We start from the raw sequence: 12,802 nt of genomic DNA on the forward strand, positions 1-12,802 counted from the left end.
CTGTACCCAGGTCAGAACCCCCCCACACACCGTAATATCCTCCCAGAGCATGCACCCTTTGCCCCAGCCCTGAACCCCTTCCCACACCCAAACTCTCTCTCAGATCCCACACCTCCTCCTGTTCCCCAACCCCTCATGCCCATCCCTGAGCCCCCTCATGCATCCCTAACCCCTCAAACCCAGCCACAGCCCAGAGCCCGCACCCCCAGCCGGAGCCCTCACCCCAGAGGTGAAAATAAGCCAGTACGCCGTGCCCGACTGGACCGGCTTCTGTGGCAGTGATTTAAAGGGCCCAGGGTTCCAGGCGCTACGGAGAGCCCCGGGCCCTATCAGGTGCCCCTGGAGCTCCGGCAGCCGGGCTTGGGTGCGGATTTAAAAGTCCCAGGGCTACGGCCACTGCGGGGAGCCCCGGGCCCTATCAAGTGCCCCTGGAGCTCTGGCAGCCGGGCTTGGGTGCGGATTTAAAAGTCCCAGGGCTCCAGCCGCTGCGGGGAGCCCTGGGCCCTTTAAATCCCTGCTGGAGCTCCAGCAGCCAGGCTCAGGCAGAGATTTAAAGGGCCCAGTGCTCCTGCCACTGCAGGAGGCCCTGGGCCCTTTAAAGCACCCCCAGAGCTCTGGCAGCCAGGCTCCCATGGTGATTTAAAGGGCCCGGAGCGCCGCGGTGGCCAGAGCCCCAGGCCCCTTAATTTGCCCCTAAGCCCTGGGGCTCCCAGCCACCTCTGCAGCTGGTAGCTCTGGGGTGATTTAAAGGCCCTGGGGCTCCCAGCCACAGCCAGAGCCCCAGGGCCTTTAAATCTTGAAAGGCCCCGCCTCTTCCAGTTGAGGACATGCCCCCTCTCCGGACTCCAGTGTACCGGTAAGTCCTTTAAATTACTTTCACCCCTGCCTCACCCCCTCCTGCACGCCAATCCCTGCCCCAGCCCGCACACCCCCAGAAGGTGGGGCAAGGGTATTTGGTTTTGTGCAGTTAGAAATCTGGCAACCCTAATGTACATTCCTGTGTTCTGTGGCACTATGCCATTTTAATGAGGGGGAGGGAGCTGCAGGGTTCAAAATTAAGATGAATGGGGCAGTTCACATCTCTTGCAGATATTGTTTCCATCACTCTGCAGACTCATCAGTTACACTTGGGTCACATTTTCAAAATATTCCGAGTGTAAGTGTGGCAACTTTTTTTCTCCTCCCAATGAAAACTGAGATTCTGATTTCAGGCTGAGACTGAGACAAATAGAGAGCTTACCTGTTCCTTTGCTGGTAGAAACATTTCATGTCTCTCGCATGTTTTCTCTAAATTTCTAAAACAGGTCAGTTTGGCATAGGCTATATTTGGGGAAGAAAAATAAATTACTCCATGTGCAAAGCTGCTTCTGTATGACTGATGTTTTAGGGGGACTTGGAGATTGAGTTAAAACAGGGATCTGCAACCTTCGGCACGTGGCTCACCAGGGTAAGTCCCCTGGCAGGCCAGGCCGGTTTGTTTACCTGCCGCGTCCACAGGTTCAGCCGATCGCGGCTCCCACTGGCTGCAGTTCACCGTCCCAGGCCAATGGGGGTGGCGGGAAGCGGCGGCCAGCACATCCCTCGGCCTGCGCCGCTTCCCACCACCCCCATTGGCTTGGAGGTGGGAAACACAGGCTACAGTGTCTATAAAGAATAGACAATCTCTGTCTCTTTCTCGCTGTTTACAAGATAAATATGTAGTAGTCCTTTCTTCACAATTATGTCAAGAGAACCTATTCTACCACAGGTTGCCCTAATAACCATACTTCAGTATCCTTTGTATAAAAGCTGAAGTATCTTCTCCTTGATATGTAAGAAAGCTAATTATATTACACACAACATTATTGAAGTGCAAATTGCCTTCTCTTAACCACCTGGCCCTATACAACAAGGAAAGATGTTTTTTTATTTGCATTTATGATAATTATGGGTTATATGTGCTTCACTTTAATAAAAAAGGTTTAATTTCCCATTAGGTTTAGAAAATTAATCATTATAACTGGGATCTATTCCAGTCTGTATTCCTCCTTCCCTCCTACCATATCTGTGAAACCACATTGACTATGTGAGAATTTGTGTACTATACCAGGGATCGTCAATGTTTGGCACACGTCCGGCAGGTTAAGCCCCGTGGCGGGCCATGTGCCAAATGTTGCCGATCCCTGTACTATACAATAACTATTACATGCAAAAAACTAAGTTTGAAAAACATTATTTAGGCTGCAAAGTCAAGCACTTGAAAGGAGCTCCTTCCTAATGTGTCCCCTAAACAAGGGGACAGGTCACTTGTTCCATATGCTGAGTTTGGAAGAAGGATGTAGGCAAGGGGCAGGATCTTGACCCAGAGCTCTCTCTCCCCAACTTCCTACAGAAGTTGTCTACTACTAGTGTTTCCAGTGCAATGTTGTCTGCTACTTCTTTGGCGACTGCGTGGGTTCAGCCTTGGATTGCAAGATTCATGTTCAGATATTGATGTAATATGCTTAGACTTCTGGAAGGCATTTGGCTTGGTAGTGCATGAGATTTTGGTGAAAAAGAAAAAAAAAACCCAAAACCTAAATGATATAAAATTAACATAACACACCTACATTGATTAAAAACTGCCTAACTGATAGTCTCCAATGTAATTGTAAATGGGGAATAAACATTGAGCAGGAGTGTTTTTAATGCAGTCCTGTAGGAATTGGGTCTTGGCTCTACAGTGACCTGGACAGATGTATAAAATCATCTCTGATAAAGTTTTCATCTTACATAAAACTTGTTGGGGGTGATAAATAATGAGAGGACCAGTCATTGACCCAGAGCAACCTGGATCACTTGGTAAACTAAGTACAAGCAAGTAATTTGAGTTTTAATACGGCTAAGTGTAAAATGTATACATCTAGGAACAAAGGTTGTAGGCCAGGCTTAGAGGTTGGAGGACTTTATTCTGGGAAACCTTGACTAAAAAGATGTCTGATCATAAGCTCCCAATGCGATGCTGCAGCCAAAAGGGCTAATTCAAACCTTGGACACATAAATGGGAATCTCAGGTAGGAGCAGAGAGGTTTTTTAATTTCTCTGATTGGCATTTGTGTGATTGCTACTGAAATATTGTGTCCAGAACTGGTGTCCACACTTCAAGAAGAATGTTGATAAATTGGAGAGGGTTCAGAGAAGAGTCACAAGACTGATTAAAGCATTAGAAATTCTACCTTATAGTGATAAACTCCAGGAGCTCAATCTATTTAGCTTAACAAGGAGAAAATGGGTTCCTTGATTACAGTGTATAAGTACCTACATGGGGAACTAATATTCAAAAGTGGGCTCTTCAGTCTAGCTGCGAAAGGTATAACATGATCCAGTGGCTGGAAGTTTTAAACTAGACAAATTCTTTGGAAATAAGGTGTAATTTTTTAGCAGTGAGGGTAATATAATACCAAGGGTTGTGGTGTACTTTCCATACTGACAATTTTAAAATCAAGATTGGATGCTTTTCTAAAAGATATGCTCTAAGAATTTATTTTGAGAAGTTCTACGGTCTGTGCTTTGTAGGATGATCACAATGGTCCCTTTTGGTCTCTGAGTCTATGAATTATTTTGGTATACACTCAAACTTTTCCTGACTACACAAGTGACAAATGAAAAATAGTGATTTTCAAAATGTTATCTCAGCTGAACCTGAACTACATTTAATGGGAGGAAGAAAAGGCACTTTTCTGGCCCCCTAGCATTTTTTCTTCTGGGTTTCCAAGGTCTCCTGAAAAATAATGAAGAAATTGGTGGGGATGAGCAGGAATGGAGGAGTTTTTTCTTCCCCTACTGTTCCTGCCATTTTGTGGTCAACAATAAATTGCTATCCTTCAGGAGAAAGGGGGAAGCAGAGGAGCAGCTGTGTGTCATAAAAATGTGTCAATAGCTCGCAGGTGGTGCAGCTTATGCATTATCCCTTGCTCATACTTATGCCTACAATTACAATTTAAGCCTAAATCATACAATTACTAACATTTTATTGTTTGTTTGTGCTCAGAAATTATTAAAATACTTTAAAATATAACTCAACAATTCTAGCATGTGGTATCCTTTCCATCGGCCTCGCCCTCAGTGCTTGTAACTATGGACAGATTTTGAAGTATGGTTTTGGCGCCACTACAAGTATTCTTATAGTGTTCATCAATATGTGATTATCTCAATTGTTTTGAGGTTCTAACTTATATTGGTGATCATTGATTGTAATGTATGAAACAAGTTGTTTTTGGAATGATGCTGATTTGGAAATAGTGCTTAATCCAGTTTCGGTATTGGCAGGCATAAAAATGGGAGGTAGAGACTGTTTTGACTTTTTTTTCCCCTTAAGTCTCCCTTATAATTCCTTCCTGTTTTATTCGGTCATATTTTGATTCATGTGAATATATTATGATTGGTAACCAATTTATAATTAATTATGAATATCATTTATATTGATCATTATAGAGATTGAGCCAGATTCAGCTCTTGATTAGAGGTGCTTACTTTTATTGACTTTGATGGAGGTTTGCTTGTTTGTTTTAGTCAGCGTTGAATTTGTCCCAGGGTCTAATTCACTGGGATCTGTCATTCTTAAACTTAATTCCATTTAACTTTGGAGAGAAAGCACCAAGCTGAGTCCATATACTATACTCCAGCTATTAAACTTAACTGTAAAACATAAATGAAAACACTTTTTTCATCAAATTAGTCCAACATCAAAAGATATTTCCGATATCTTCTTTCTATATTTTACTCTAAAATAAAACTTTTAAAGCTCATTTGGAAACTAAATAAGTTCAGAGAATGTCTTCAGGGTATGAAATCTCCTTGTAGTTTGGTATGCTATAGATAACTCGTTTCCAACTTTTTTTTTTTGCCTTGAAGTGGACTCCTAGCTGTTTCAGATATTTATTGTAGATAATTGTCTAGCTTTGAAGCCTACTATGCTCTTAAATCTAATTCATTTTTGCTTATCCACACTTAAATGGCTGAATTATTTTTTCAGCAAAATTGTATATGGTGGGGTTATGCGGTGCCTGAACATTTGAATTGATTGAACATGTTTCAGTGTGCCTTAGGCTGCTGGAAATAATATGATTATAAACTGATATTGAACCTGGGCCAATGGAATTCTTTCCATTTACTGTAACTGGCACTGAATCAGGCCCATAGTTTACATTTTGAATCTATTTTCCTTGAATGCCAAGGGATTGTAAACTGTGAAGTCTCCTAAAGCTCTGTAGTGGGCCCAGTTTTATTTTGCATGAATATGTTTTCTTTGGGTGATATCATCCATAAGTCTATACTCAGTATTCCACGGGTTATAGTCAGTCTTTCAACTTACCTCATAACCCTTCCTGAAGTTCTGCGAATTATTTGAAATCCTTAGAAAAGTAAACAGAAAGAGTTTGGGCTTGTTCTTGTCACCTGCTTACAATACATTTTGATGACAGTAAATTAGATCCTGATCCTGCCCGTTTTTCTGCCTGGGTAGACCGCTCACTTCAATAAGGCTTTTGCATGGACATGGAACAACTTGTGGGATCAGGGCCTTAATCATTGCCTCCATCATGTGACATTTTTTGGTATATGCTTCTTTTGAATAACATAAATTTTTAAGATTCTATTCCTTTCCCCTGCTCTTGAGACTTGTATGTTTTTCCAGTGTAGTTTTCAGCTGACTATTCGTTTATTTCCTCTGCCTAAATGTGTTATCATCCTGTGCTATCTGGTGGTTACTCCACATTGTCTGCAGTGTTTGCAAAGTCAATTTTTAACATTAAATCTAAGATTAAGATTTCCCATCATATTTCTCCACAATGAATAAATTCAATGAGATCCTACTAGCAGGTTATTTTATTTTAACCCTGAGATGCTTTCTATTTATATATCTTATAGTGTTTATAATTCCAACTAAAATGCCTTAAATAGAATTAAGTATCTACATTTAGTTTAAGTAGCTGCCTTGAAAGGGTCCTTTCTGTAGCTAGGAATGGATGAAGTTCTCTACAATTTATTACACTCCATCTGTTGAAAATCTTTGTCATCCCACATGGGCTTTCCCATATCAATTAAGCTGGTTAAATCAAAACTCATATCAGACCTCTCTGACCTGGCTTTTCTTCTTGCTTTGTAAGTTGCTTTCAGCTGCTTTGACTGAAGGATGCTACAGTAGATATGATTGAAATATTGGTTGAATATGTTTTTTAACAAGTGCCTAACTTTAGGCTTCTAAATCCATATTTAGGCATTTAAATCTGTGGCCAGGTTATCAGCAGTGTTATGAAGTGCTGAGCTTCCAGCTGCAACCATTAAGTTAATGGATGTGGCTGGATGCTCAGCCTCTCTGAAAATCAGGTGATGTATAGAAATGCCTAAATAGAACCTAGGTTTAGGAATCTTTTTTTAAAAAAAAAGGTCTTGCCACTAAAAATAGTTGTAGTGAGTTACTCTTTATATTGAACTATAGCATTTTTCCTGCCTGATATATATTTGTACAATTGAGAATGGGCCTCTCGCATCAACCTTTTCACACCTGAGCCATCTGTAATGTCCCATGGAGCAAAATGAACTTTATGTGACTTCTAACTCTTTCATCAGGGAAAACTAGCTTATTTTAACAGATGTAGAAGTTGTAGATGCTATGACACAAAAACTCCCATGTTTACCTACAAATCATGCACTCTTTATTCCACAAGGCACCAGGCATAATGAACTAATAATCTTTACTGATAAAGTAAAAATTACTCTTAGGAACTTCATATCAGGACTCTGTTTCTTGCTGATAAATCCAAAGCAAATGCCCTTAATGACCCTTAATGATAAAATGATGAAGTGGAAATTTATCCTGTACTCTTTAATTAATCCTGAAACTTGATGTCAAGCAATTAAAAATGTAGCAAACATCTCTCAGTACTTTAACACTCTAGAGAAGCAACTCATACCGATCCAGTAGTCCTGCCAATATGCAGTTAAAAACTAACCAACCTCAATAGAGTTTAAATTTGTTTATTCATACTGCACTTGCAGTTTATGGGACTTGTAGATATTTGCACAAAGCAAATTGCAAGCAGATGATCAAGCCACTTATACACTTGTATGGATGACATAAATTATCATTAGCCCAACTCAGACTTCATTCACTGGGTACAATACTGGGGAATATGGTGCTGCATCACTCCATGGGACATTAGACTTGTGAAAGAACTTTTTTTAAACTTTGAAAAATTCAGATAATTGTTATAAAGTGCTATATGCATATGACAGAAGTATAAGAGAGAAGATTCTGAAAATATCATTAATTAGTTAACAGAATGCTAAGTAAAAAAAAATGAGAAAACCACACCCCAACTTAATATGAAATGTGGTCTGAATTTCTTACAGGATAGCTAAGTTGGACAGGCCATCAATTCTGCTTGCATTATGTAGCAAGAAAGCTAAACCCATCCAGCTCTCAAAGAAAAAGGCCCCATGGAGTCTTTTAAACACCTTTTCGATGTCCAGTGGAATAACTTATTTCCAGTGAAGCCCCTCTGAAAGTGCTGAATGAAATGTCATAGTGTTGGCAAGATGAGGGTGGTTTTTCAACTGATTTTTAAAAATATTTAATTATTAGGAGTGAAATTGGATAATAGAAAAAGCAATTAGCTGGGCCTTTATCTAACAGGAAGAGAACCAATTACTTGTTTTTAACTCGCAGATTTTTTGGGTCAACCGCGGCACCCTACCTCATGTTGATTAGACCTTTACTCAACAAAATTTTGACTAATGATGATGCAAGGTGTCTATCTACTTAGGATGGGTAAAATAGGCACAATCAGGATTTTAGTGATTCCTCATTTTATGAAGTATTGACACAAATTTTAGCTTTTGGATTAATTTCTAGTGTAGGCCTTTTTTCTGGGCCTTTGTTCATTCATTCCTTTAATATTTTTTTTATTTATATAGTGCCAAAATTGTGTTAGGTGCTTTAAAAACATGAAGGAAGACAGATTCCTGCCCCAAAGAGATTGCAATTATGGAAGATAAAAAGGAGGTGTGGTGATATGCAGCAAAATACTTCTTTACTGATTTGTTTATTGTTCTGTTTTTTGTTTGGTATTCTATAATAATGATGGCATTAGTCTCCCTTTGTGACTATTATATTAATAGCTGTGCGATGAAGCTGAGATATTGCCAGCCAGCATGGCAGGGTTAAGAAGAGCCTTTGGGCCCATCTCACTCTGCTCCATTATATCTGTAGCCAATGCCAGGCCTGGAGGTGGGAGGAAAAAAAGAGAGCTGGGCCCACTTCAGGCTTGACTGGTAAGGAGGTAAGAGCTAGCTACCGCCCTACCTGAAAGGAAGGATTACTAGTCTGCTGACCAAGGCAGCCACCAGGAAGCATTTTCAGTCTCCCAGCCAAGGAAGAGTATGGAGGAGACCTCAGAACAGTGGTGGGCAACCTGCAGCCTGCGGGCCACATGTGGCCCATCAGGGTAATCCTCTTGCGGGCCGCCAGACAGTTTGTTTACATTTACACGGCCACCTGCAGCTCCCATTGGCCAGGAATGGCAAACTGCGGCCACCGGGAGATGCGGGTGGCCGTGCAAATGTAAACAAACTGTCTGGCAGCCCACCAGTGGATTACCTTATGGGCCAAGTTGCCCACCACTGCCTCAGAGCCTCCGGTAACTGGGTGACTGCAGCCCAGAGAAATAGGCACATTTGACTTCACCAAACTCATGGCTGTCCCACCTGAAGAAGCCTATAATCACAGCAGGGTGCTGCCCAAGATCCTCAAGAGGGCACCACAGGAGACAAGCCATCCCAGCAAATGGGACCATAATGACCATGCCCCAAATGGAAGGGAGTCTGGTAGGAAATAGCCCAGGACAGTGGATTTAGACTCCCTGCTCTGAGTGCCTCCTGTTCAGGGATCAACTTATACTGGGCCCTGGGTAAGTTGACCCAGTGAAGTGGGAGGGTCTGGGTCCCCCTACCCCCACTGCCTGAAAAACGGAGGTACCTTGACCAGAGAAACAGGGGACAGAAGTCAGGCATGCCAACCACTAGGCCACCTGGCCTTCCAAGCAGCCTGTTACAAGCTGACAGTTCTATAATCTTCTCCAAAGTGGGGAAATGCTGGGGGCTTGCTGATGGCATTATAGAAGGAAGCCTACAGCCTTGGCTAACTTATCTTTGAACTAAATAAGTTACTTCCTGTTTTTCTCTAAAGCTCACTTAGCATCTTGCATCCATAAGGCCTTTCTTTAATTCAGCTTTATTTTGGACTGGAGCTTTTAAATAGAATTCTTCAGCATACATATATGTGCTTCCTAGCCGCGTGATCTGATTCAGAAACTGCTCTGTTCATATCTTCTCTTTTTCTCCAACCTATAACCTTGATAGATCATTTGTATAACATCTTTGTAATTCTATCTCTGCTGAATTAATCCTAGAAATGAGTCAATGGTTCAGATAAAAATACGAATCAGCTAGAAGATTTGCCCTAAATTCAAAGTTATTTGGAAACATCTAATGTACAAAAAGCTGAGTTAACATTTAACAATTCCTTTCTACTTCCCAGTTTAACCCAGGACGCAGAATGGAAATAAAATATCCCAAAAAAACAACAAAAGCTATCAACCACAGATTATTTTTATGTTTCTAACTATATTAAAACCAGGAAGCAATAGAAATCTCAGGAAAGGCCTGATTTTTTACAACAATCACCAAATTATTTTTTTATAGTTTAAGCATCTGAATTTTGTTTACTTAACTTAAACTCAGAGTACTTAAAGATTCTTCCATTGCTACATGGAGTATCACAGGCTTGAAAAAGGATTGAAAAAGTTAGGGACAATAAGAAGAAAGAAACTTAAAATAGCAATGAAAGGGATGAAGCTTGATACTTATATTAAAATGTTATCATTAACTTCTTCATGTTCCATCATAAGTCCTATTGGGATGAAAAGTTGGGATGTAATAGTTTTCTAAAAGCAAAAACATACCATTTATATAAGCCCTAGTTAATATTTAAGACCAAATTGAGATCAGTGGACTTATGCCATCAGGGAATTTGACCTATGTGCGTGCTTAAAGGGGACATTCTTCCTTTTGACTGATATCTCATAGTCACTGTAATAGTGTGTGGCTGTCCCTCCCCAATTTCGGAGGGAGGCCACAGTCATTTGCTCTCGGGTCCCTCTCTAGGCAAGGTTTATTGGGGGATTAGCAGTTTAATGCCCTGGCCCTTTAGGCAGGAAGAAGCAGCAAGTAGTCCAGGTCTCTGGCCTCTGCCAGGCAGAGCATCAAACAGTCTATTGAGCTCAGGCCCTCAGGCAGGGCAGAGCAACAACATGTCTGTGGGCTCAGGCCTTCAGGCAGGGTGGAGTACCAAACCGTCTAGGTGCTCAGGGCAGTCCGACATCGTAGTTCTGGCAGACAGCAGACAGACTCAGGCCTGATGGAATGAAACTTTCTTTCAGGTTGTGGAGTGCCCTTAGGGGTGAATGGCCAATGTATCTGTGTAGTTATAGATTCACCAACCTTGCCCCTTCATCAATCTACCCCCACCATTCCCAACAAAACCCTCTGAAAGGATCCCCTGATAACATGGTCTCTGATGGGCAAACTCCCCAAATCCTGCCCCCTCTCTTGCCTGGTGGAGCTGCACTACTTCTGCTGGCCTACTTATGTGGGTCTGGAGTATTGAAGTATTCTTAATTGAGATCCTGCAATCGGACCATATCATGACTCAAGATAGAGAAGAGTTAGGATTCTGTTGTACTGAATAGAACAGAAGTTCTTTATTCAGGCCACTGAACTCAGAGACCTGTTCTTTAGCAAACAAACTAATTAAAAACACAGCCTTTGCTGCCAATTAAAATAGCTAGGGTCTCCCATCAGTCCTGGCCTGGATCTTGTAGTCATGGAAGGGACTACTGAATAGTTATTCGGTTGTACAGATGAGCTTAACCTCTCCCCGTACTTAACAGAACACACAGACCCACTGTCTGTCTTCAAACTCTTCCTTGGGTGCGACTGTATAATTAAAACCAAAACAAAATCCTTTGATAACTTAATGTAAACTTCATCTCAAGCTTCCTTCTGTAGTTTGACTAGGGAATGCCCTTCAGATCTTCCTCTTGTATCAGTGTCACCCTGGAGGTTTCCGAAACCAGTTAAGCAGGTAGCTCCACATCAGAATCCTGCTACCCCATTACAAGTCTTCATCACTACTGACAGCATTGTACAGGAGAGAGATTGTATATCCAATCCAGTTTCCTCTCAAATTCTACTTTATTCACTGCTGTACAATGACAACTCCCTATGGCTGAGTGGGTATTTTGACTTCCTTCACTATTTCCCCACAGCAGTTGATGTTATGGTAGCAGTGTTTTTCACAGCGTGTTCTCTTGAAAGTGATGTGCCCAGGAATGCACTGTAAATGTTCATTGGCTTGTACTGTAATATCCTTGGAAACATGGGAAGAAGCAGTATTTTCTCAGAACCAGCAAATAGCAAATGCCTTTTTTTTTTTTAATTGGAGAGATACCAACCTCCTAGAGCTGGAAGGGACCTTGAAAGGTCATCAAGTCCAGCCCCCTGACTTCACTAGCAGGACTAATTTTTGCCCCAGATCCCTAAGTGTTCAATCTCTCAAGGATTGAACTCACAACCCTGGGTTTAGCAGGCCAATGCTCAAACCACTGAGCTATCCCTCCTCCTTGAATTCTGGTTTTTCTGTAACATGGTTATAAATATACCCTCTGCTGGCTTGAGTCTGTGGAACAGCTTAATTGACCTGATGGGCAAAGCATTCACTCATGTATCCAGAGACCTTGAAACCAGTCTTGATATGAACTGTTGCCAGTAATTTAATTTATTAGTTGTTGATGTACAGCAATATCTTTAAAATATGCATGTTGCTGTATATTGGCATCATCAGGTTGCCTAATACCTTACATGTCTAAGTGGTTTCCACTGAAATAAATTTGGATGAAATGTAAAACTTTTTGTGCTGTGCAGTCTCTTCACAATATTTTAATTTTAATTAAATGCCACACTCCAAATAAGTGATGAGCGAGCTTTGCTTAGCCTTATAATGGACTCTCTGCTTGACGACATCATAAGCACAGATTGCTAGACTAATCACTTAGACAATATTTTCCTGTTCTAATTTACATAAAGGAATATTTTTCTATTCCTATTTACATAAAGCAATGCCAGTAAAGGGCAATGTTGGCTAGGCTGTAAAAATGGGGCAGATGGTCTGATATTTTCCTATTTTGTAAATATTAAAGTACCATATGTAGAAACTGTGATTTCATTTTGATTTCAGGGATGTAGCTACTGTATCTCTATAGAGTTTATTATTGGGTTTATGCTTAGAATTATAAATGTGATTGAGCATTTTTGCTAAAGCTCTTAAGATAGAGAAGAGATAGGACTATTTCAAAAGTATATTTCATTCTTGCAGGAAAAGCGTCCCCTATTTTTGCCTTGACCTTTCATAGCACAGTGTTATTTTCATAACCTGTCTAGAACATATTACTTAATATATTGAATTTGCATAGTTCCATCAGGGTATGCTGTGTAACTAAACTCTCCAAACAGTGTTATTGAGATGGTAAGATATTTAATTCCTGAAGAAAATCAGCAAGACTGGAAGAATACCACACCATTAAATGTATATGAGGTTTGTGTGGTGGTCTCAAACTCTTTTCCTTTGCTCCACAATGCGTCTGTCAGATCACATAGCTTCTTAATTGTCCATTTCAGGGGGCCTGCCTCATCTCCATGGACTGCAGGGATGAAAGGTAAAATTAGA

The 12,802-nt window shown here is 41.0% G+C and overlaps 1 protein-coding gene across 1 annotated transcript in view; it reads left to right on the forward strand.

The window, feature by feature from the left end:
- The first annotated feature begins 827 nt into the window (after positions 1 to 827).
- NCAM2 (neural cell adhesion molecule 2) overlaps positions 828 to 12,802 on the forward strand; it is a 262,107-nt gene continuing 250,132 nt past the window's right edge. The window contains exon 1 of the mRNA XM_044996057.1: positions 828 to 856. Within this exon, the coding sequence (XP_044851992.1) occupies positions 828 to 856 (29 nt within the window). The remainder of the gene's footprint in view (positions 857 to 12,802) is intronic.

This window comes from Mauremys mutica, chromosome 1 (genome assembly GCF_020497125.1).
Source record: "Mauremys mutica isolate MM-2020 ecotype Southern chromosome 1, ASM2049712v1, whole genome shotgun sequence".
NCBI lineage: Eukaryota > Metazoa > Chordata > Testudines > Geoemydidae > Mauremys > Mauremys mutica.